The sequence below is a fragment of the Macadamia integrifolia genome, chromosome 4 (genome assembly GCF_013358625.1).
Source record: "Macadamia integrifolia cultivar HAES 741 chromosome 4, SCU_Mint_v3, whole genome shotgun sequence".
NCBI lineage: Eukaryota > Viridiplantae > Streptophyta > Magnoliopsida > Proteales > Proteaceae > Macadamia > Macadamia integrifolia.
Genome location: NC_056560.1, coordinates 10,422,723 through 10,447,385, shown reverse-complemented (window position 1 = coordinate 10,447,385; position 24,663 = coordinate 10,422,723). Strand labels below are relative to the sequence as shown.

The following is a 24,663-nucleotide window of genomic DNA, read 5'->3' as shown; positions in this document are numbered from 1 at the left end:
TTGAATACTTTGGCTATTGCATGCGAGTTAAAAAAAGCCCATTTAGAGCTCCTTTAATGTCCGTTGAGGGATAAACAGGTCCTTAGGCTGACTAAGATCCAGTTATGACAACCCGATTATAGCTTGAGATCGACTAATCAAATTATAAACCATACCATGTCTGCAATAACTAAGCCTGTCACGATGCAGCCCTAAAATTTAACCGAGCTGGATTTGGCCCGACTCAGACCGGCACCTCTTTACCGGTTGAGACCCGAAGAGTGCACAAAGAGTTGTAGCCTAAACAAAGTTCCAATTCCAATCTCTACTGCTTTCCCTTCGGAAGGGAGTCTAGACTAGGGGTGTCAATCGGTCGGGCCGGTCCGGTTTCGGTCGGGTTTAATCAGGCTTGAAGACTTTCAAAGGCTACACTGTATCTGCCCATTTAACTAATCGGGCTTAGTTATTGAGAGCATGGTACACTTTATATTCGGTCGGTCGGCCTCGAGCTATAATCGGGCTACTTTAATCGGGCTTTAGTCAGGCCTTAATCGGGCTACGGACATGTTTAATGTTAAACAGGTTTTAACCAGTTTTTAAACGGGCCCTCTTTAAAATGTGCACTTATATTCTGGCCCACTCATGCAAGCCCAAAAAAATGAAAATAAATCAACAAATGATACCAAATATAATCATTATTTAAAATGTGAACATATCTTTATTTTTTATTTTTTATTCTTTAATTTGGGGGGGTAAAATAGGTATTCTACAATCATTAAAGGGTCGGGCCATGTCGGTGCACAATAGGCTGGTCTGGGTCAGGTTTTATTCGGTCAGTCTTGATCGGGCACCCGACGGTCCAAGTAGCAAAACTGAGACCGACCATTTATAAACGAACCGGGCTCAAACTCGACACATTTAATAAACGGTCTGGGCTGAGCCGGTTTATAAACGATCGATCCCGATCGATTTAGTCGGATTAGACCACGAATTAACACCCCTAGTCTAGACCCTAGTGCCGGTGCTCATTATCTGGCTTTCGTGTGTGGATGTTTCTGTCAAATCAACCCTGAGTTGTAGTGCCAACTGCCAAGGCACAGTGATGCGCGATTGCGCGAACGACACCAACTCATAAAACAACGGTCTTCGTCCCTCGCTGCCGGCTGCCCTTCCGTGCTCACAGCTATGGCTAAACATCTCGATTTGACTTCTGAGATTGCGACGGACGGGTTCACGAAGCGAAAGAACTGGAAATCGAGATGTGTGGGTAGAGTCCAATTCGAAACTATTGGTGCGACAAAAACTGTTTCTCTGCTCTCAATCTCTCTTAAAATGATCATCGTTCTCCGGTTGAAATCCCGTAATCGTATTCTTTCTTCTTCTTCTGAGTCTCGTCTGAGAGGAGGGAACCAAAATTGCAGTTCTCGTGGAGCCAGTGATCCCAAGACTGGGGGGCTACCCCATATCGGTAAAATGGAACGAATCAGGGCATTAAAAAAAAAAAAAAAAAAAAGACTATTTGGGCAGACCATGGGGGATGGATATAAGTCAAGTCAGATCTTGGCGGCCGGTACACAGAATTTCCAATTTTTCAAACATTGATGAGTGGTGGGTGGGTGGCGTGTCGTATTAGGGACCTACTCCTACACACTCCTCCCGGATAAGCTTCTGGCGTCTTCTTCCACTTATAACAGCTAAATTTGGCGGCTTTTTTGACGAAACTGCCAGTCGCCAAGCCGGAAAATTCTAGGGAATTCCATGGGTCCCATGACTTTTTCTTTTTTTCAAATAATAAGCCTCATAAAATTTTATAGGAAACCAAAACTTAAAGAATAATTACAAATATTTTTCTCAGTAGATTAAAATATGGGTTTTTTTTTGGATGAAAATTAAAATATGGGTTACAACTTACAAGAATAAGCTTAAGATGATTGAAGAGAATAAAACTGTTCAACTCAACTGTTTCAGAAAATTAATAAAAAAAAAGAAAAGAAAAGAAAGAAAGGATAAAGACTTCATCAACCAACCCAACTCATATACATATATATGAATTTTCACTAATTATTTTCCACCCCATCTGTTTACACCCATCCACCGCCATGGTAACATTAATTTATAGATTTTTTAGAAAAGAATATGACAAGAAAATATTAAACCTAAAAAAAAAAAAAAAAAAAAAAAGACGAATCTCCGGCGGTTCGAACGAGGAGCGGATCGTATATTCAAAGGACGAAAAATCCGGCGGTTGGAACGCAGAGTGGATCCCTTAACACGCCGCGCACAGAAGCTTGAACGGACACATTCAACTGACACCGGGAACCTTTTCCCTCTGTGTGATCAGTTCACTGATGGTGGGTTACGTGAAAGTAGGAGCGTCTCTGCCGAGATCCGTAGACGACTTCGAGATAGGAATTGAAGCATACCTGGAGGAGAAGTCACGGTAGAGGCGATCCTCGTCATTATGATCCTCTTCCCCCGGCCCTTCGTCAAAGTTAAGCGCATAGCTCAAAGCGTCGTATTGGAATTTCCCGTTCTTCCACCCTACTCCACCACCCTTATTGTTGTTGTTGTTCTTGTTGAATCTTCGAATGAAAGTCTTCCAGCGAGGACCAGCCGCGATCTCCGACCACTCTCTAACCTTCAATAATACATTCAAACCTGTCCTCCACCACTTCTTCTCTTCGTTATCGGAGTTTTTGTTTCGGTTGTTTGTCGCACCCAACTGCTCGTCGTAGTCAGGATTCCCGATTCTCTCCCACCAAACCGGACCTCTACCGCCGGTTTTCGATCTGTCGGACCCGAAACATGGTATGCAGAAGCAGCAACGTGATCTCTTCGCGAACATTAAATCAGCCACATCCTCACCCATCTCATTATGATTCTGATCTATCCCCATCTCTCTATCTCAATAGGGTTTTGCCTCTGATCTAGGTTAGGAAAAGAGGGGACGAAGAAGAAGAAGATGATCGATACTCGATACGATACCCCTCCCCTACCTCTCCCCCTGCCGCCTCCCTTCCCTGATTCCCTGGCGCGGCGACCCTCTCTTTGTGAGAGAGGTGAGAGAGAGAGAGAGGGTTGGATGAGAGAAGAATTAAAGGGTTATAACGGCAAAGAAGAACTTGGAGGGCTTTATTTCGGCATAAGCATAACTGGTAATTGGCATGTGCCAGTTGTAACCTGTGACTAGTCGCCCTAACGGCTCGTTTTGTTGGGGTGTTGGCCCCGGAAACTTCGTTACCCTTTTATGTCCTTTCGTTGTATCAACGGTCCAAAGACTCCAAACTGAAACCCACCAACGTTCCCCAAGGGGTGTCAATCTGTCGATTCCATCCGGTTTGAATCGGTTTTTTTTACAGTTTAAACTGATAATAGATCAAATAAAACCAACCCAAACCATTGACTCTTCCGTTTTGGCCCGTTTTGGTTTGATCATATTTCTAATTGTCTCGAGAATAATTATTGAGGGAAAAATATTCCTTCATTGAATTTTTTTTTCTTTTGTTTTTCCTGTTTAGATCGGTTTCTACTATTTCTGGTTTGGTTCAAGTTGAACCAGTCGGCTCTTATTGTGGATCCGATATAGGCTGGAAATTGACACCCCAATGGCTAAAACCCAAACCCTGTCTCCTCTCTCTCTCTCTCTCACTCGCCAGTGAAGAGTGATCTCTACTTCTCTAGATTCTCTACTGCTCCAGCTGTCTTCTTTTATTGACCATATTGCCCTTGTGCTTCATTCTGTTGACTCAGTCGATATATTACATACTGTGATAGTGGACCTGTGCCGGGATGCCAATATTATTATAAAAAGAACGGCATATACTATGCTACCTTCCTAACCAATGAATTGATCTGCTGTTTCTATTTATTATTTTTGTTTGATAAATTGCTGTGAAAATGATGAAATAAGTTTCATAAACAGATGTGAGAGATCTCTCTTTTCTGTTTTTATTTATTTGGTGAGGGCCGCTTCTTATTTTACAGGGTCACTTAATAAAGGAGATGTATATATATATATATATATGGAGATATAGGGGATCAACGGTAGAGGCACGGCTGTATTAAATAATAATATAATTTGTCCGACCTTAAATTAAAACAAACAAAAAAAAGGCTTAAACCGAATATTGTTGGTGAATTACAGATTGGATGCTAATAAACTCCTCGTTACCTTGGTTTTGTTGGCTCTTCCATAAATGTGAATGGCCCCTACCGGTGGGTGATGTGGGGAAGGTTGATAATAATAATAATAATAATAATAATAAATCATTATTATTATAAAATTAGGTGCGGTGAGATAAACTTAGGCAAATTGTCCAATAATTGCATCCCCGCTCCACTTTCAAGTCAGGTCCTAGATCTAATAATACTTATTCGCACTTTTGTCACACACACTTGCCACGTGGAAAAGTTTATGAGGGAGTTTTGTAACTCGTGGGGGTATGGTTTTAGTTTATGGTATCGGTCACTGTGGATATTAATCCGGATAAGTCTGTATCAGTTGGGATCAAATTGATTTTTTTTAATATATTTTTTTTCTTTTGGTTCATACCATTTTATCGATATGAGATTGATTAAGAATCGTTATCGATGGATGTTAGCATCCATATAAAACCTTACCTCAAACCATGCCCACAGGGAAGTTAGAGTTTCAGTTATCTACAGTTTCGAACTTAATTAAATATTAGGGTTATATTTGGTATACATTTTTAGAATTCATTCAAATTCAAAAATGCATTCTAAGAAATTATCCCGAGCATAATGATTACAAAAATACCCTTCTTAGAATTGAAAATTTTCAATCGTTTCCTTTGAATCCCCTTGCAACCAAATGGAGCTTGACGAAGAAAGGGGGTTTTTTTTTTTCACTTGAACTATCATGTGTTTGAGAAAGAGAGAGAGAGAGAGGAGAAACTACATAGTAAAATAATAATATAAAAATGAACAGAAAATATAATATATTTTACAGTTAAATTTGGGCTATATATTTGATTTGCATTCTCAGAATTGATTCTAGGTCTAAAACATATATTGAAACCTAATATTTTTCTATTTTCGAACTTCAAAATGTGTCTTACATCCACGATTCTGACCTTCCACTTTCATGGTGGATCTGAATCTGTCATTCTTACTAGATAAAAAAACTACCATTTTAATTAAGAGAAAAAAAAAAACTGCATTTAAAGTTCACTCTAGTACTAGATTAAAAAAAAAAACAATCACTACCATTTTAATTAAAAAAAAAAAACTGCGTTTAAGTCACTCTACTGCCGCCAAAGTTGAGAAGATGGAATCAGGACTGGGATCGAGATCAGTCAAGGTTGATACCAATTCAATACTGATTTGAATCGGGCTAAAACTTACAATGGCTTAATAGATAATGATGTTGATAATGCCTCCACAAAATTGAATTAATCTCACAACATGACAGATAATTAAGTCCTTGGGGTAAAATTGGCTGTTTAAAGAAAAAAAATTTGCCTACATTATATCAATACCACGAATTATTGTAGTGTTAATGCTAAATGCTCTTGCATGTGCACTTCGCAACACTAATATGAACACAAATATTTTACTTGTGATAGGGGACAATAAGTGCATTTCCTATAAATAATATGGGGAAAAGAACACTACTTGGGCCACTCACCCTATGCCCGGATACATGGTGACAAAATGACCACTCTATCCTTTCGTCGGATGCCTGTGTACCTCCACAGTTGGTCTGTGCATTGACACAGTAACAGTGTGACCAGGTAGTGATCCCCAACCCTAAAATAGAGAAAAGAAAAGGGAGAGAGAGAAAGAAGAGAAGCCCTCCCAAATTGGCCTCAGCCCAGGCCCAACACTTGACTCTACACCCGGAAATCTCGGCCCTGGACCAGGCCAGGCTTGGACGGGTTAGGCCCCGACTTGCAGCTCTAATCTGTGTTAAGGCAAAGTGGTGCTTTCTAGAAAGTCATCCTATATGTAATAATCTTCCACCTTTTCCTTCAGCTTCTTCTTTAATTCGAATGCTGATTGCTGATCGCTGACTGCTGACTGGCCATAAATCAACACAAAATTATTCTGATAGAGACATTTACTAAACAATACCCCTCGTGTTTCTCTCCCTAACTTCTATCCCATATTCCCTTCCTAAAATATCTCTCCCCCTCTCGTTTTGAAAGTCGTATCGGAATCTACTGTGATCAATCTTGATTTTGATCGGCTGATTTGTCATTGGTTTTGATCAATAGATTGTTGAGATTTTTGAACTCAAAACTGATCCTAGGGTTTTTCGAATCCATTGCGATCTTAGGGGTGGATCGATAAATCGATTCTTTTACCTGAATTCAAGTTTTAAAAATCAGATCAGATCGATTTAATGGTACAATTGAAGGGTTAAATGATATATATATATATATATATTAAACAAAAAAAAAATCTATTAGAAAAACAAGGATAAATATATCTATCAATATCAATTGAGATCAATGCCAAATTTTAAAAACCTTGATAATGTATAATAATTCTTTTATTCCTTCATTTTTTTTTATTAGAGTCAGGTTCTACACACCCATGGGAGGAACCTTTTTTATACTCTCATGATAAACTTCTTCCAAGTTACCAGTATGAAAAAAACAACGCCTGTTAAGGGACTGTACCAAGCTACATTATTCGATGGCTACCACAAGGTTCAACCCTCCTCAATTCCTCCTCCTGGTTCTCTTCCTGAGCTCTATGATCATGTCCTTCTCGTCAACAAAAGCCCGACCTCTAGTTTTCATGGACTATCCCTACAGCTTCGTCACCAATAGGGACATCTCCTCCAGGTTTCCAACTGATCAATCATCTGCGATTTCTAGATCAAATGTACTCATAAAATCGGGTTCAAGAGCAGCACATGCCGATCGCCACCGTCACCTAATAGGTATCGATGATCCTCCTGGTCCAAGCGATGGCCTGGGGCACCGGTGAACTTGCACGCTACCAATTGCGTCCTCCAACGCCTTATGTGGGTGGTGGTGTGGAGGATCTTGAGAGGGTTGTTCCTTTTCTTATCCAATTTAACTTCTTCTTTTTGGTGGCAAAAGAATTTCTGAAAGTGAATTGAAGGAAATGAAAATGAAAATTTCAAATCTGATAAAAAAAATTTGCTATCAATACCCTTACATGGATATGCAACTAATTGCAAATTATTTCATATTTAATTATTAAATTTTAATCTATTTTGCTTATTTTTAAAAAATAAAATAAAAATTACATGTAAAAATATATGACAATAAATTTAAATATTTTTATATAATCATGTTGTATAATGATCATAAAAGTTTGAATTTTAGGTTTGATAATTTTCACTTCTTCTCCTTCATTTCTCTTGAAACTAAAGAAGCCACTTGGGAGAAGAAGGGGGTGTTTGATTATAACCAAATAATTAGAAGAAACACTTGAATAATGCTTCAGTGATTGTAACATCATTCTTTCTATAATTTGATTTCACTTTGTTACATTTTTTTTTTTTTTCACTTGTATATTAGTATCATGTTTTTCACTGTAGTTACTGTATTTAGAGATAGAGAGAGAGAGAGAGAGAGAGAGAGAGAGAGAGAGAGAGATGTGATAGGAAAACTATGCATGCAATAAATTAGAAACCTGAATTTCTTTATTTTCTCACTTTAAAATGCATTTTAGATTCATTATTTATTCCAATAAGCTGGATATATAAATTACGATGCGTGGCAGTGTGTTACTGTGCTAGTCTCGCTGAGGATTAGTCGAGGTACGCGTAAACTGGTCCAAACACCTTGGTTAGTAAAAAAATAATAACCTACAATGCGGATATATGACCTACGCAAATACTCCCATGCATGTATCTCTCTTTATTTACTTTTTCGTGTAAAAAGACATTCTTGTCCCTTATTTAGAGAGAGAGAGAGAGAGAGAGAGAGAGAGAGAGGAGAGGAATGTTGGAGTATAGGCCATATCCTCTCTTGGACCATGACCTACAACAATCTCACACCATTCACTAGGTGTGGTGCAGGAGGTCATGATCCACACGAGGATCCGGGTCTCGTTGGAGTAGACCTAAGGGTGTCAATCGGTCTGGAACCAGGTATTCGGTCTGGTTTAGATTTTGGTTTCAAGGAGTGTTAGTGTGATCTAGAACTGGACCAAGTCATGTCTCAGTCAAGGATTAAAGTATCGGTATCGATCGTCGTATCGGTCGGTCAAAATTAAGATACGTATCGGAGGGTATCGTATCGTATCGAAGATACGCACATAAATGGATAGGGAACACATTTTTATACACTTTTGCATAAAAAAATAGTTAAAAAAAGCTATATATAACATGTAGAATGCATAAATACTTAAGTAGAGGGTATCGTATTGATAGACAAATATATTGAGTTAAAAATGTTCAAAATGATGAGGTTTGAGTTTTTACAGTTATTCCTTTCCTCATTGTCATTGCCACTATGATGAGTGCCATGAAGAGTGTCGTGGTGGTTCAAATCCTTGGCTAGGACCTTCTTCTTCAATAGGAGCAACTACGATGATATTCTGCACTTGTCGAATACATGCACAATATTTACCCCAGTGAAATATTTATGGTAGTGGGTCTCCCATTCATTGTAGAAAAATTAAATTTTTTTTATAGAAGTTGTAGATTAAATGTTTTTAAAGAACATAAAAAATCAACAAAGTGTGGACCAATATATTTGAGTAGATCTAAGAAATAAAAAAAAAAATTGAAACCCTCACTTTTTTGGGGAAAAAATGTGGGTTTCATTTGAAATCATGTATTTAGTAATTATAAGTTATGACATTATTTTTAAGAGTTGAATAAACAAAATTTTCTAAAAAAAAAAACAATTTTGGGGATTTTTAAAAAAAAATTAATTTTGGAATAAAAAAATTAAAAATATATATTTTTTTGAGAAAAATAAAAAATTTCCATGGAAGTTGTAGAACACTTGTTTTTACATAACATATAAAAAATCTAGAAAACTGTTGGTGAGAGTGTGAAGTGTTTGTTTCAAACAACAAAAAATGGCTCGATACTGCACGATACCTTCGATACGTACCGATACTCTCGGGAATTTTCAAAATTTCAAAAGTTCGTATCGTAGAGTATCGTACGTATCGGTACCGATACGGTAGGGCACGATACGATACGTACGATACGCCGATACACAAAAAGAAGCCCAAAATTCCCCGTAGCGTATTGGTATGTATCGTGCCGATCCCTACCGATACGGATACATATCTACCGATACGGATACGTATCGGCCGATACGGCACGATACGCACCGATACTTAAAACCATGGTTACAAGTATACCCCATGATACCCCATTTAACTGCCAATTTATGTTACCACCATTGCATAGCAAGTCTAATCTTAACATGGAGTCTCAATGCACTATATCAAATCATTACAAAGATTCTCAAATAGCAATTCTCACTGGAGGTTAGGTTCTATAGCATATTCCTAAAAGTCTAAATTAGATCCAAAACCAAATGTACATCTTCAGTATATATAAGAGATAATAATATTGTTTATTTGATCTACTTCTGTAGTGTTTATTCATTGCCTTACATACAAATCAATTGGAGATTCCACAATCTCAAGTTTTCCTAGTGGTACAGCCCCAAGTTTGTGACCTAGGCGAACAACTTTCTGTATTATTAGAGTAATTTTTTTTGGGTGTTTACAAAACCGATGCCTTACCCTGGTTTGAGAGGTCTCACATTACTCCTACTAATTGTTAAGTGTTTCCTCACAAAAGCAAGGTGTAACATATGTTAGAAAATGATGACCCAAACCATTGGAGCAAGAAAAAAGATATATACACAGATGATCTGAAGCAAAAATAAATAAAAAAATAAAGAAATAATTGTATACTATGGGAAAGGGCCATGGGAGAATATGATTTGTTCTCAAGAGAAACTTGGGCATTCCTATACCCATGAAAATCTAATGCTAAGGAAACATCAACAGAGGAAGATAGGAATCTCTAACAAACTAACCTCAAAGTTGAGTGACAAACCCTCCTGCAATGAAGACTCTGCCTCCAAAATGTTCCCCTCATCAAGTTTTGCTTCAACTTCCGAGGTTTTCATGCAAAGCCCATTTGCTCGGACTTCTTGAACTGACATGTCATTCACAAGCCCACTGCATTCTCTTGATTCAGTCTCCAGCATTTTTTAGCTCAGTTTTTTCTGAAACTTAACTAAATGATGTCGAAATGGCAGTATCATGACACTTTCCTGAAATTTTCCACTCCTTCTCCGATGCATTCCCACAAGACTAAAATTGAATCCTTACAACAATTAAACACAAAAATTAGTCATTATTCATTAATAAACAAAAAGAAACTAACTAGAAGTAAAATTATTTCATGCAAGAAACACCAGCCAAGAAGGTAGACCTGCATAACCAAACTCTTACAATAGAATCAAAATAACTGTAACCTAAGATTGGTAGAATCATGACCATTCAATCACCACCAACCAACCCAACAAGTAAACCAGAATCCTATGGGAGAAGCCTTAAACTGTCTTAAAATTAGATATAACTAAAGTAAATCCAACAAGAGGAAAGGCCATTAGGACCCAACAAAATGCAAGGAAATAAAATTCTCTGACTGATGGAACAATTTGACAAAGCTCAGATTGAAATAAATAAAAGAACAAGATATCTTTCCAGGAACCAGAAAACGGATAATGTGCCGGAAGGCAAATCAAATCAAGAAATGAACTCATCAACATAAAGCAAGATATATTTGACAAAATAATAACAGGAGTCTAGCTTATTCTTTCTCCTTCTTCACAAAATCGGTTAATTCTTGCAAAAGCATCCAACATAGTTTCAAGCTCACAACAGACTCGGTAAACTCTTGCAAGCTCACAACAGGCACGACTCTATTCACTCGCCACCCCGCAGATGCCTCATTTTTTTATAGGAATTAAGATTTACCCAATCTTGGGGTAGGTTTGAGAAAAGAGACAAAGCTCTAATCAAATTAACAAAAACAAATTTTGGTCTCATGAGATTCTAATCACCCTAAGAAAGACATACAGATCTTCCTTAAAAAAATAAAATAATAAATAAATAAAATGACAGTCATGAACATCCAACAGTAATTGACCAACTGGGTTAAAATTGCATTCTATTTCCTCAAGTTACCTTCTGATGAATTCTCCACTGAAAAAAAGCACAAATAAATGAAAAACTACCCAAGACAAAACCTTTTAGGATCAAACATAAGGAAAGAACAATGCAAGCTCGAGTGGGTCTCTCAGGTTACAGGATTCATTGATCTGAATATAGCATATCCAATGGAGTCGATGCCGTATGGTCCATTACCCAGCAAAAAAGGATGATTTTTTTTTTTATCCACCAAAATGGGGGTAACTGCCTAACTTGGTAAAGCTCTTTCTCACATGGGTCGATAAAAAGATCCAAAAAATTAGGGTTTTCTCAGCTACCGCAAGCTCTAGATAAACGGTCCCTCTGTCCATCAATCCTTCAGCCCCATCCATTGATAGAGAGAAAGAGAGATGCAGAGGTAGAAGACATGTTATGGATCTGTGGAGTTTGTAATGGTCTTTGAGAGAGAGATACCTGCATTTTGTCCGGCTCAGAGTTTGACATTGCAGAGGATCGAAAAAGTGAAGACTGGATCTCGAGGTAGACGACGAGTTTGGGGCTGTGCTGAACATAATCCGACAAAATGGAAAGGGAAAACGGCCGTTAAGCCATTACTTCTCATCTGTTAGCCATTCGGCATTCCTTTAATTACCTGACGGTCGCCGTTAGAGTCGCCATCCAATCTCTCTCTACAGCCGTTTATTATTATTTTATAGAAGATTTCAACTTCCAAAAAATTAGAAACCCTATTAGGAAAGAAGAATAAAATAAGGTATCCATAACAATAAAATGTAAAACTAAATAAATATTCCAGAAAAAATAATAATAATAATATTCCACTCCTCTTCACGTACGTCCACAGGATGGTTTACTCACCAATTTTACTAAAATGCCATTATCCTTTCGCTAACCTTTGACTCTTTAGAAGGGTGTCAACTGTCAACGGGGGTGGGTCTTATCGGTCGTTGATCAGTCAATTGTGGGGCAATATAAACACATACCGGCTGTGGCCCAATTAAGTGCTTTAGTCTCATAGAGCCTACCATCACTCATGCCCATCTTATAAACATAGGAAAATGTATTTGCCATGAATATCATGGATTTAGGTATTGGTATCATACCAACAGAGATCAGTGATATATGTATTGTCAGAGTGTAAAATGGTTCAAAAATTGATGAAATCAGTATTTTTTGGGTTTTACAATGATCCAATCTGATCTGATACAGTCGATCCATTTCAAAATCACTATTGGCTGAGACCGATATGGCCATCAATACTGTATACTTAAAACCTTGATGCATATTTATAGTTATCTATATAGATAATTTTTTATGAATAGACCATCCATCAAATTTGGTGGGCTTATAACTATTGTTTTAACCCACTACGTATGGAATTATTCTACATTTTTTTTTTCTTTGCGGGGGGGCAGGGGGGGTGGGGGGCTCTTATGAGCTCAGTTCTTTTTGTTTCAAAACAAATTTTTTTTTAAGCAATATAATGATTTAGATTAAGGGTGTCAATCAGTCTGTTCTGGTTTATTCGATTTAATTTATAATTTGAGACCAGATAAGAATCAGCCAAAATTAGAATTGTTTTTGTATTCAGTTCGATTTTATTGGTTTCTATTCCATTTTCTTTTATCCAGTTCACTTGCAGTTTGTAGTACTGGTTCACATTCTATTTGTAGGAATAGAGACTCTGGAAGTGCTGCAATTTGGTTCAAGGAAATGGGATCATGTGGGCTCACCCCTGATCAGAAAGCAAAGAATCTCCTCCTCTGGCCAAAACAGTGATACAGAAAAAACAAAGCCAACGAGCTTATGGGCCTTGTGAATCATGGTCTGAATGATGGAATAACTAGTTGATTCTAAGAACAAAGATGATGAGGATGAGGGTGATGATGAAAACAGTTCTGTTTCTTCTACGAAAAAACAATATGAACCAGTACTGGTTAATGGAGACTGTTCACAAGACCCTGAAGGTTCAGATGCTGTAACTTCTGATTGTGTATAGTTCTGCGGTTCCTTATCATAGAACATTGAGAAAAGGTCTGTTGCCCCTCATTTTTGCATTTGGTTTTCTGCCAATGGAATTTATATAGAACAGATCAAGGAAAGACAAGAAGAAGAAGAAAGAAAATGTCAGACAGACCTATTTCTTTCATCAATCTTTTTGGTCCTTCGCTCCCAAAAGATTTGAAACTTCACTAGCTTCTCTATCTTCTTCCATTTTCTTACCCAAGATCCTTGAGATCAGGTTCATCCCCATATGATTTCAACAGTTCGGTTAATCCCCCCAAGACATCATAAATCTCTTCTCTGTGAGGATGCCTCTCATCTGATGAGTAAAACCTCAAATCCATCATTCACCTCAATCAGACTGCACCCTGTATTTTTTTTATCCCCATCTCCCTTGCAAGAACTTTCAATCATGCCACATCTTTCCATCTCCCAAATTCTCCATATATATATTTGAAAGTGTAACGTAATTTGCAGGATTATTTGGAGCAATCTCAGCCAATTCAACATTTTTATAGACCCAACAAGCACCAAGTAAAGCACTCCAGATAACACTATATGCTTTTATAGGCATCCTCCTCACAAAATCCACAGCCTGGTTCAGCAAACCAGCCCGGGCTAAAAGATCAACCATGCAACAATAATGCTCAATCTGAGGAACAATAGAGTACTCGTCGGTCATTAACTGGAAATACAAAATGCCATTCTCAACCAAACCCATATGAGTACACGCAGACAGAACTCCAATGAAGGTGATTGCATCTGGTTTTTCCCCAACACTTCTCAGGCAATCAAAAGCATCCAAGGCATCAGTACCTCTTCTGTGCATAGCTAATCCATAAATCATGCTGTTCCAAGTTACCAAATCTTTAAATTTTATGCTGTTGAACACATCGATCACATTTTCTATGCTCCCACATTTTGAGTACATGTCAACCAATTCATTCCCTACACGTACATTCCGGTTAAACCCATAGCTCTCTGCATAAACATGTACCCATCTACCCATATCAAGTGCTCCTAATCTTGCACAAGCAGACAAGGCGGTCACAAGTGTCACATCATTAGGAAGGATACCAGACTCAGTCAACATCCTCTTGAATGTACCCAAAACTTCAAAGAATCAACCATGATGAGAATATCCTCCAATTAGCCCATTCCAAGAGAAGATTCTCTATGAGGCATTTCTTCAAACAACTTTTCAGCCGCACTGAAGTCTTCATTTTTCACATACCCAACCAAAATAGTGTTCCATGTAATAACATCACGGTCCGGCATCTCATCGAAGACCTTCCGTGCCCTTATCCTGTCCCCTGACTCCATATACCCAGAAACCATAGTAGTCCATAGCACAACATCACGTTCTAGTGTCAGATCAAAGAGCTTACGAGCGTATCCTATGTCATTAACTAAAATGTACCCATGTTCACACAACAACATTCTTCACAGGCATTTCACAGAACACTTGATAAGCAGAGTCAATTGCGCCTCCGCTCTAGTACATATAGATCAGAGTAGTCCCAACAAATGGGTTCCCCTGAAACCCAGATTTGAACACAGAGCAATGAACTTCCTTACCTTCTCTCAAAGCAGAAATCTTGCAGCAAGATTTCGGCAAGGAAGGGAATGTGAAAGCGTTTGGCTTTATGTCTCTACTCTTCATCTGATTGAATAGAACCAAAACCTCTCTGTGGAAATCGTTCTCTGCTTAGCCTTTGAACATTGCATTCCAGAGCACTGAATTTGGGTCTGGAATTCGATCGAAGAACAATCGAGCATAGCCCATGTTCTTCGATTCGGCACATGCTGTGACGATTTTCGGGGCAATGAACTCCTCGTGCTGGAACCCATGAATGATTAACTGGTCTTGAATCTGTTTAAGTTGTTTTAGAGTCGTGCATCTCAGCAACAGTGAGACCAACTTCTCTTGGAGAATTCGATTGGGTTGTTTATGGATTGGTTTCAAAATAATCTTCGTTATTAGTTTTTCGACACAGAACCGTTTACAAGTCAAAAAACGGAAATAACGGGAATTTCTATAACCCTCGCCTCAATATGGGTCAACCTTTTAGAGTTTTAGGGTTTAATAACAACTGTGTAGCACAGTTGGTGCTACGCAGTTGGTGACCCGTCGTCCAAAAAAGAAATCATACTCACTAGGTGCTCTCAAGCGTAAGCCTCTTGGCCTGCTTCCCTCCCTATCTAGGAAAAAAAACCTTGTAAGGTTTTGAACAAGTCGCTGGTATGGGTATAGGTCGGCTGGTTCAGAACCCAAATCATTTACCATTGATATTTTTGGGTGAAAGAAAGATTATGAAGTAATAATGTATGCATGTACCAAGAGGCCAAGATCATTGGATTTATTAATTTTCCATAACTACAATTATTAGAATTTTTCTATGAAATCATTGCAAATTAGAATCAACAAAGCCAGAGCCACACCAACTCACAAACAACAACAATAAATTTAGTCTTATCCCAACTTAATAGGGTTGACTACATAGATCCATACAAAACACAATAGAGAAAATGGTGGAGGGGTGAGATGAAAAGATGAGAGTATAACGGTGAGAATAAGAGGAAAGAGGTCCAACCCAACAAGAAAGGAGAATTTCAATTAAATAGGGTCGGGAACATGAATCCTAGCCCTTCAATAGACTATATCTTACACCAGCTCACACAAAGAATATAATAATCTACAATGAATTAAGATTTAGAAATGGATAAGTGGTAAAACTAAAAAAAATAAAATAAAGAATAAATAAATTAAAACTAATTTAAGAGTAGTTCTAATAAATGATAAGTTGAGAGAGTGCCGTTGAGGTGGCACATACATGAACGATAGAGGCCTTTGGATTCTCCAAGTGGGCATTTTTTTAGTTTGTCATATAACTGACATGTTATAATCGCTATCTGAGACTAATTAATTTTTAGTCTTTGACAAAATGAAGACTGTAATCTTTTTATATTGTTCTACTACTGAACACCAATTCAACAAATAAATTCAAACAACTTCAATGGATCTTACAGAGATAACAAGTTAGTTCAGAAAGATATATAGCAAGGAAGTCCCATGTATAAGATGAATTTAGAAGTAGAAGAGTATAATTAATCACCTGTACTCTAGTGCAGTTTTTGGGAATTGAATTATGTCTTGGATATATATCAATTTATCACCTCTAAACTGCTCAAGTATGCATATAGTTTCATAACGATCCACAATTTCCACAACCTGCATGCAAGTAAAGTTTTTAAAAATAGGATTATTTATGTGCCATATATATGTTAATGTTATGTGTATGAACAATGCCATTTTAGGATAACAAAAAAAATCTTAGCTTCATAATTAATGAATTAAAATTTGATTAAGTTGAGAGCCTGAAAACTTACACCATGTGAGTGAAGCACAAAGAGCAACAAGCCCAAATGGTGTCTAGACAGGTTTAGAAGCTTGAAGACTGTTGTGGAAATGGTGGATCGGTATGATATATACTAAATGCATACCGGAGAAGTTTAGAGTGATAAAGCTCTCTTTAAAATCCGAATATTCAAAAGAATGATGATTGAACAAGAAATAGAAAGGATCCTAAGAATGTAATAGAAACCCTAATAGGGGTATAGCTATCAAGGTACAAATTATCAATTGAATGTTTGAGGTACATGTATCACTTTGTCTTAGAATCGGTCGGGATTAATCCTAATTTTTGTCAATTTAAATCAAAATATGATCGTCAAGAATCTCCTAACCCGGTGGGTTTTCGGATCAAATGGCCTATTCTAAGGTTCGTTTGATCAATTTCAGCTGATTACAATCCGATCTGAATAGAGATTTGTAGGGGCCGATTCAGTCACTGACTTCTGTTTTTAAAACCCAGAGAGAGAGAGAGAGAGAGAGATAGGAAAAGTGAAAAAATGTAGGAGGGAAGTGACGGGTGCTATAACTTTCTCTCTCAAGTTGGTTCTACGTTGGGTTCCAAAAAAATTAAAATAAAAGAGATAATGTAGGAGAAGAAGAATAAGGAAAAAGAAAAGGAGAGAAATCGTATGGGTGAGAAAAGATGGGGAGCTGTCCGTCTCTCCAAACTACAGTCGATTGTGGTGAGCTGAGTAAATGATTTATCATAAATGAAATTCCAACATAAGCAACGAGTGAGGAGAGAGAAAGTAAGGGTGTCGCTGAGAGAATGCAGGAGAAAGAAATTAAGAGAATAAAAGAAAAGAAGGGAGAGTTGTTTGCAACACATGAAAGAAAAAGAAGGAAAGAGCAGCCGAGAGAGAAGGGAAGGAGAGGTTTAGTAGGAAAGAGTTTTAGTGTAGCCATAAAGGATATAAATAGGAACGGAATGGACTTAACCGTAAAACAACCAATCAGTTAATGGCCGAAAGCAGTTTAAACGGCCTAATCCAAACTTTTTCAACAAACTCTCTCTTTATTTTCTAAATTATGATTAAGACAGATTCTCCCTCATCAGTTCAAGTGTCGGTATCTGATGGGTGGGATCGTATCAGTATCAGCTGAACTGATACCTTATTGATCTTGGATCAGGTATCGATATTGAAACAAGGTTCAAAAGAAAAAAAAAAAAAAAAAAAAAAAAAAATGATCGATCCACATCAATACGGGCCTTTTACCAGAAAAAAAAAACATCAATACGGGCTGACTCCGACAAGTAAAGCCCTGAATCACACCACATTGTTATTATGTGGATAGGGTTAACTTTTTTTTTTTTTTTTTATTCTCTTGGACAAATTTAGGCAATTCTACAAAAAAGAAGAAGAAGACAGACTTGGGCAGTAAATATGGATTGTGGGAGAGCCCTAGTTGGGACAAATGAAATCGGACCAAATTGATCGAAAGAGGTCAAATTGAATCGATTCAATTTTTTATCGATTTGGTTTTAGATTGGGACCAAGAAAAATCAAACCAATATCGAAAGGACAAAAAATAAAGGTAAAATGAAATCGAAAGCTTCATTAAAAAGAACCATGTGGTCACTTTTTCAGTTTCCATAATGTTGACATGTTTAATCGCTATATATATATCAGACTAATTAATTGACAGTGTTGAGAAGATAAAGAGTTTATTGATCTTTTAATATCGTACTACTACTACTACTGAACACCAATTCAACAAATAAATTCAAAAAACTTCCCATGGATTCCCAAAGAAATAACAAGTAGTAGTAGTTCAGAAAGATACCTAGTAAGGAAGTACTCCAGATAGTGTAAGATCACCCACAATAGTACTCTAGTGCAGTTTTTCAGGATTGAATCTTCCTGAATATATATATATATATATATATATGCCAATTTATTATAAAAAAAATAAAATTGCAAATATTCAGGATGATTCAATCCTAAAAAAACTGCACTCTGGTGCTGCTAGAGACAGTAGAAAATCTCCCATGTTTTGGATAAGGGAGATTTGGAAGAAGAAAGAAAAAAAAGGGAGATCGACAGAGAGAGGGCGGTTGCAGAAAGAGGAAGGAGAGAAAGAATTAGAAAAGAGAAGCTGAGATAGAATGTAAGGAGCGGTTTGTCCTAAAGGAAAAATAATTAGGAGAAAGAGAAGGAAAAGAGATACAAAGAGAGGCAGTACAAAAGAGAGAGAGAGAGAGAGAGAGAGAGAGAGAGAGAGAAGATTATAGCCGCATCTTTCTGTTAAGATATTCATTGATGGATTTTGTGTGAATAGTTCAAGTTGGATGAATTATATAATGGTGTTGCATAGCTCAGTTAATATTGGTTCATCAATCTATTAAGTTAAGTGGTTAAAAAGGCTGGCTATCCTATTTAGTTTCCTAAGGTCATGGTAGATACGTAGTACTAGTTATATTAATTTGGTAACAGTTTTACCAAAAAGAAAAACCGTTTTATGGGAAAAAAAAAATTAGTTGTTGGTAACCAATTACCAAATTCTACTTGGGTTTCCAAAATAAAATCATGAGAGAAAAAGGTTAATCTAGTCATCTAGATAGCAATGGTAGATTACTTGGCAAAGAAACAAAGAAATTCCTATTTAATCATCATCCTTTTCGTCATTATTCGTTGTCTAAGAACCAGGCCATGATTTCCTTGGTTACAATTAAAATTTCTCTTTTTTGGGTAATTCTATATATTTTTGTTTTCACAATATATAGGTAATTTTTTCATTGGTACTGAATTCAAAGATGTGATAGAGTATTTTTATTATTTTAAACTAATCATATAATATATTTTTTTGGTAAAGCTATGCAAGATATTATAGAAACACATTTTTTAATTAATCTTCTTGATCACAGGAAACTTATTTTCATATTATATAATATAAAAGAAGTGTTTAATATATATGCTGAAAGTTCTAATTTTTTTGTTTTATATGATAAAAGAAGATGGAGAAAGCCCTCTGGGCCTCTACCAACACAACTTTGTTTTATTTTCCTTGTTTAGTCTAAAATTAAGTCTAAACAAGGAAAATGGGAGACTCTTGTGCTTTACCCTCCAGACTTTTGACAAATGCACGAGGGAAGCTACCGAACTAGAACAAGAGCTTCATCATTCATGTACGGATTGAGGAACAAAAAAAAACAACACTAACAAAATAAATTACACAAAAATTATTATTATTATTATTATTTACATCACTCATTATAATTTTTATCAATAATGTTACAATTTTATATGGTACATATAGGAGGAACCTACCCGGAGTTAAATACTCCAACATATAATTTTTTTTTCCTTTCAACTTTGCAATTTGGGAAAAATTTTCCTACATGGACTGTCACATGGACAGCTGATCCAACCGTTGGATATAGTGGTCATAGTTCGGATTAACCATGTTTCAAATTTCAAAGCCTAATTCCTACCAAAAAAATTTCAAAGCCTAATTGAATCAACTCTCTTATGTATTAGTATGCATTCCATGTATGTGGATCCACTCCTATGGTAGTCCAATAATTATTGTGCACTCTTTTATGGCCTTAGATTTTTATATTTTGCAATGTGAAATACTCTGATATGACTAAAGCTTAACATGTGAGTAAGAAAATTAGAGACCAACATGTCCACAAAGTTTGAGCCCAATTTGATAAATTATTTGGCAATTGTTGCCATTTAAAATTGGCATGTAGCAAAATTTCCTACCATGGATATGTAGGAAATAAACTCTATTGATGTTCAAGATAAAAAAATCTGGGCGGGGGAGGAATTTAAAAAATTGGACCAAGTTTTCCTTCGCTGTCAGAAAATTGGAATTCCTTTTTAGGTATAGCATTAGATTGACAAAGGGGATAATAGTTTTTTGTTATGCTCTCTCTCTCTCTCTCTCTCTCTCTCTCTCTCTCTCTCTCTCTCTCTCAATCCCATGGTTTCCCCCTGTTCAATCCCCTCTTCACCTCTCCCTCATTCTCTACCCATGTTCTCCTTGGGAATTTGAACTCATAGTTTGTGAAGCAAATCACATGTTATCTCTTGTTAAACAAAGATCTCAAAGATTCCAATCAAATCTCTAGAAGAGGCTTATGATGCCAATGTAGAAGACAATGGAAAAACAAAAACAAACAATGCAAACAAATTTACGAGGTTCGGCAAGATTGCCTATGTCCTCAGTAATATGAGATTCTGCTTCACTATCAATGGAGAATAGGATCACAGCGCTCGTCCTCACACCTCTCAGTATTTCTTGCATTATAGAGAAAGAATCCCTCGCTACAAACATATGGCGAGAAAATTTGGGAGCAGGACCGCGTTCCTACCTATCGAGGTGCTACACTAGTACGCCCTGGATTAAATTGTGAGAGAATACAAGACATTGTACACCAACACTTTCGCTTGGACTTCTTTGTTGGTTTTATGTATCTATTAGGTTCTTACTGTCCTAATGAGCCCCACACCGCCCTATTTGTCTTTCCTCTACTCCAAAACTCCCCTTTAATTTGTAGGTTAGAAAGAAAAGAAGACAAAACACAGTCCCTAGCAATGCTGTAGTGAGCTGGGGCCGAATGAATTGATCAACTCCCCGGATGGCTGAACTAGCATGAAGGAAATTAAAATAATATGCAGACGAGGAAATCCCTATTTCGCAAGAGTAGAGGGATAAATAATGGATGAAATTTTACTGCAACCCAAGTTGTAAGAATTTTTTCCTAGCTGGGTTTGTAGATAAAGATATGAAATCTCGAAGGGTATTTAGAAAAAGGGAGAGAGATAGGTATGCTAGCATAGTACCTAGAAATTAGGAATGCTAGAGAGATTTTGACCGTAGGATTTGATCAACTTGAATTAAACCATTGGATGGAGAGAAGATATACAAATTTTAAATCCACCGTTGCTACACATTTCCTTTCTCTCTTTCTCTCTTATCTTGTCGGAAAAGCTCTTCCTTTTTATTAGATCCAGCTGAAGAAAGCAAACTCCAGTCGGATCCATCACCAATGAGCTTTCCATCCTCTCCTATGTCATGCCCCAGATCACCCCTAGCCGCTCAGTTCCCTAATCAGGCATCGGCACCGACACCAGTTTCAACGCCGTGCATGTTGATATCGAGCAACCATTGCCGTCGCTGATGGAGAAGATGCCCCGTCTAAAAGACATTCTAGATAAGCTTAGAACTTAACCTTCTCTTTAGCAACCTAAGATTAGAGCATAACCAGTGACCCTTACAACAGAAATCCGAACAAATTTTTTACAGAACAAAAGAAGAAGTACCTGGGTGAAGTAAAAATTTAAGAAGAATAAACTCAGAGGTCAAAACCCTAATTTACAGAAGGAAAAATGGTGATTTTTTTTTCAAATCAAATCCAAGATCCTGCAAAAAAAAAAAAAAAAAAAAAACGCACTCACACAAAAAATCATAACTTCTTAACTAAAACTTTATTTCCCGACAGAAATTAGTAGCGAAAATTCCATTTTTTTTTTTAATTTTTAAATGCATTAAAAAATCTCAATATGTTAGAAATGGAAAGCTTCTCTCCTGTTTCTCGCATCGTCGCTTCTTAGCAGCAGCAACCACAGCCGGAGCAGAGGAAATCGAACAACTAAATAAGTCGACGGTATTCTCTCTTCGCTACTTTTTTTCCTCCAAAAATTCTCGGCATCGAAGCCTTGTATCTATCGTCTTTACTTACATAAAGTGATGTTTATGCTGAATCTGTGAAGGGAGATTGTGCTGAGGAGCAGCAAAATCCTAGCCATCGGGGCTATCCTTAATTTAAGGTATTTAGTATGAAAATCTATATACCCAAATTGAAGGGGTCCTAGTCGGAAGTGATGATTTGGACTCTGCTGTTTCCAACGATAAACCTACTGCTGGACTAGAGCTAGGCAGACTCCCTGTGACCCTACTCCAGTGTTGCAGGAACATTTGAACTTGTTGTCGGGGTGATCCTTCGGGCACACTGGCCAGAGTCATGGTTGGAGGAGTAGTACCGTGGAGCGGCGGTATTGGACATGTTTTGTAAGACCTAACGACATAAACAAATGAGACTTTTTTTGTATCATCTAACGGTTAAAATTTCGCTAGCATACCTTATTCCTAGGTTTTACGCTAGCATACCTGTCATTTTCCCTTAGAAAAATATTAAAACCTAAGAAAATATTTATGGATTAAAAGAGTCGAAAGTGAATTAATCCATTTGTAATATGAAAGTTACGGCAACCAGGATAATAGCAAATTTATATCATAAAGAAGAAAAAAAATGTACTTTTCAATAATTTTTAATTAGGGCGTGATATTTGCTTTCCGGTTATGGAATGCTTGAGTTTTCTAGCCATTCACAAATAAAGCTAAAGCCCAAAAGGGACTCGATTTGTACGGGTGATTTTAAGAAGGGAAGTTATTATAGATTACAAAGAGAAAATGTTTTACAATGGAGGATAAGAGAGAAGAGAAAGAGAACCCAACCTAACTAGATCTGTACAATTAGAAAACCATGCACAAAACATCAATACAAACAACCACAAAGAAGATCAAGAACTAAGGAGAGGGGGAGGGGGAGGTGAAAGAAAAATAAGAGGAGAAAATTTTATCCATGGGTTATATTGATTGCTTCGCGTTCTGCACTTCCTAAGCACATTTCAAATTGCGACAGATTTGCTTCCGGGATTCGAAGAAACAAAACAAGGATGATAAGGATGATGATGATGATGATGAAGAAGAAGAAGAAGACATAGATGACGCTGAAGAAGTCCTTGGACTATCGATGGCATCTTCTTCTTCTATGGTTTCCAGGGTTATACGCACAACGGGCTTAGATAAATAAACAATCCGAGATGGAACAACTGCAGAGAATGGGGCCTTGGGTGATGCTTCTAAGAACTGGTTCTTCCGTTTTCGGAGAGTCGTCGGCTGTGCAAACGCCGCCACCCCTGCCGCCACGGCCGAGACTATAACCGGTGACAACTGATTTCCTGCCATTTTTTTTTAACCTGTCCTCGAAGTTAATGGAGGTTAGGAGGTGGAAGGTGGAGAGGGAAACGAGAACGAAAGAGGAATGGTTACCTGAAGAACTCAATACCTACTGGATCTCCTTCATGTTAAACCTTCCTTCATATAGAAGTTGCACCAAATCAAGTAACCTTAGCTTTCACCCGGAATCACGAAAATGCCATTGGACTAATAGATTTGGTAGACTTCAGAGTGATACTATATCACTGTGAAGTGATCCCTGTTAGAGTGGGTTGTTGTAATATGTAATTGAGGAGATGGGTATTATGGGGAATGGGAGAGATACAAGTAGATGCTCAGTGGCCCTGAGGTTTGCACAAAGTAAAACTCTGGGGCCCTCGGCGGCCTTTGCTTTTTGAATTAAATGCGGTTATCTTGGACTGAATCTTCTTGAGAGTCTCCTCCTGTTTTGCGGGGGTCATTCTTTAGTCCCTTAGTTACCCAAAAAAACAAAAAAAATTCTTTAGTCCCTTACTGTTGAGCTGTCATCAGCCTTTTAGGCCCTACTCCTAGGGCTTACCTGATTATCGCATGGAATAAAATAGGGACGATAACTATTTCTTCCAATATCTTGAGAAAATCACAATTTCAAAAAAAAAAAAAAAAAAAAAAAAAAAAAAAAAGAAAAAAGAAGAAGAATCTGATCCTAAGATTAAGGGTGTTAAAACCTAACTTGAACCGATTTTGTTGGATCATATTTCGGGCTGAGAATATTGTGAGATCATACCATATAGCTTCTTCACTACTCTCCTTTTCTTTTTTAAAGCATTGGGATCCTTAGCTAAAAAGGTTTAACAACTCAGAATTGGGTACAGAGTTGGTCTTTGTCTACTCTAATTTGAAGAGTTGTTGAACCAACCATTATTGGTCAGAGAATCAATCTATCAGACTTGGCTAAAACCGGATGGGTTTTGTCTAACTTGGCCTAATTTGGTTGGACCAGATATATTTAAAATCGATTTATTCGCCAGATTCAGATGATTTCTATCCAAATTTTAAATCCATGGTCTGCTCCCATGCCCATTATATCCCATGTTCTATTCATTTTCTCAAAAGGGGGGCAATGTGCAATGTGATGCTAGGTCAATTGGGGGGGGGGGGGG

The 24,663-nt window shown here is 37.3% G+C and overlaps 1 protein-coding gene and 1 pseudogene across 1 annotated transcript; both read right to left on the bottom strand.

Moving 5' to 3' along the window:
• Window positions 1–1,993: 1,993 nt before the first annotated feature.
• On the bottom strand, window positions 1,994–3,054 carry LOC122076081. Its single transcript, XM_042641366.1, has one exon. The coding sequence runs from the start codon at window positions 2,873–2,875 to the stop codon at window positions 2,336–2,338; it is 540 nt and encodes a 179-aa protein (XP_042497300.1). The 5' UTR covers window positions 2,876–3,054; the 3' UTR covers window positions 1,994–2,335.
• Window positions 3,055–9,203: 6,149 nt separating this feature from the next.
• Window positions 9,204–15,306, bottom strand: LOC122076082 (annotated as a pseudogene).
• Between the last annotated feature and the right edge of the window lie 9,357 nt (window positions 15,307–24,663).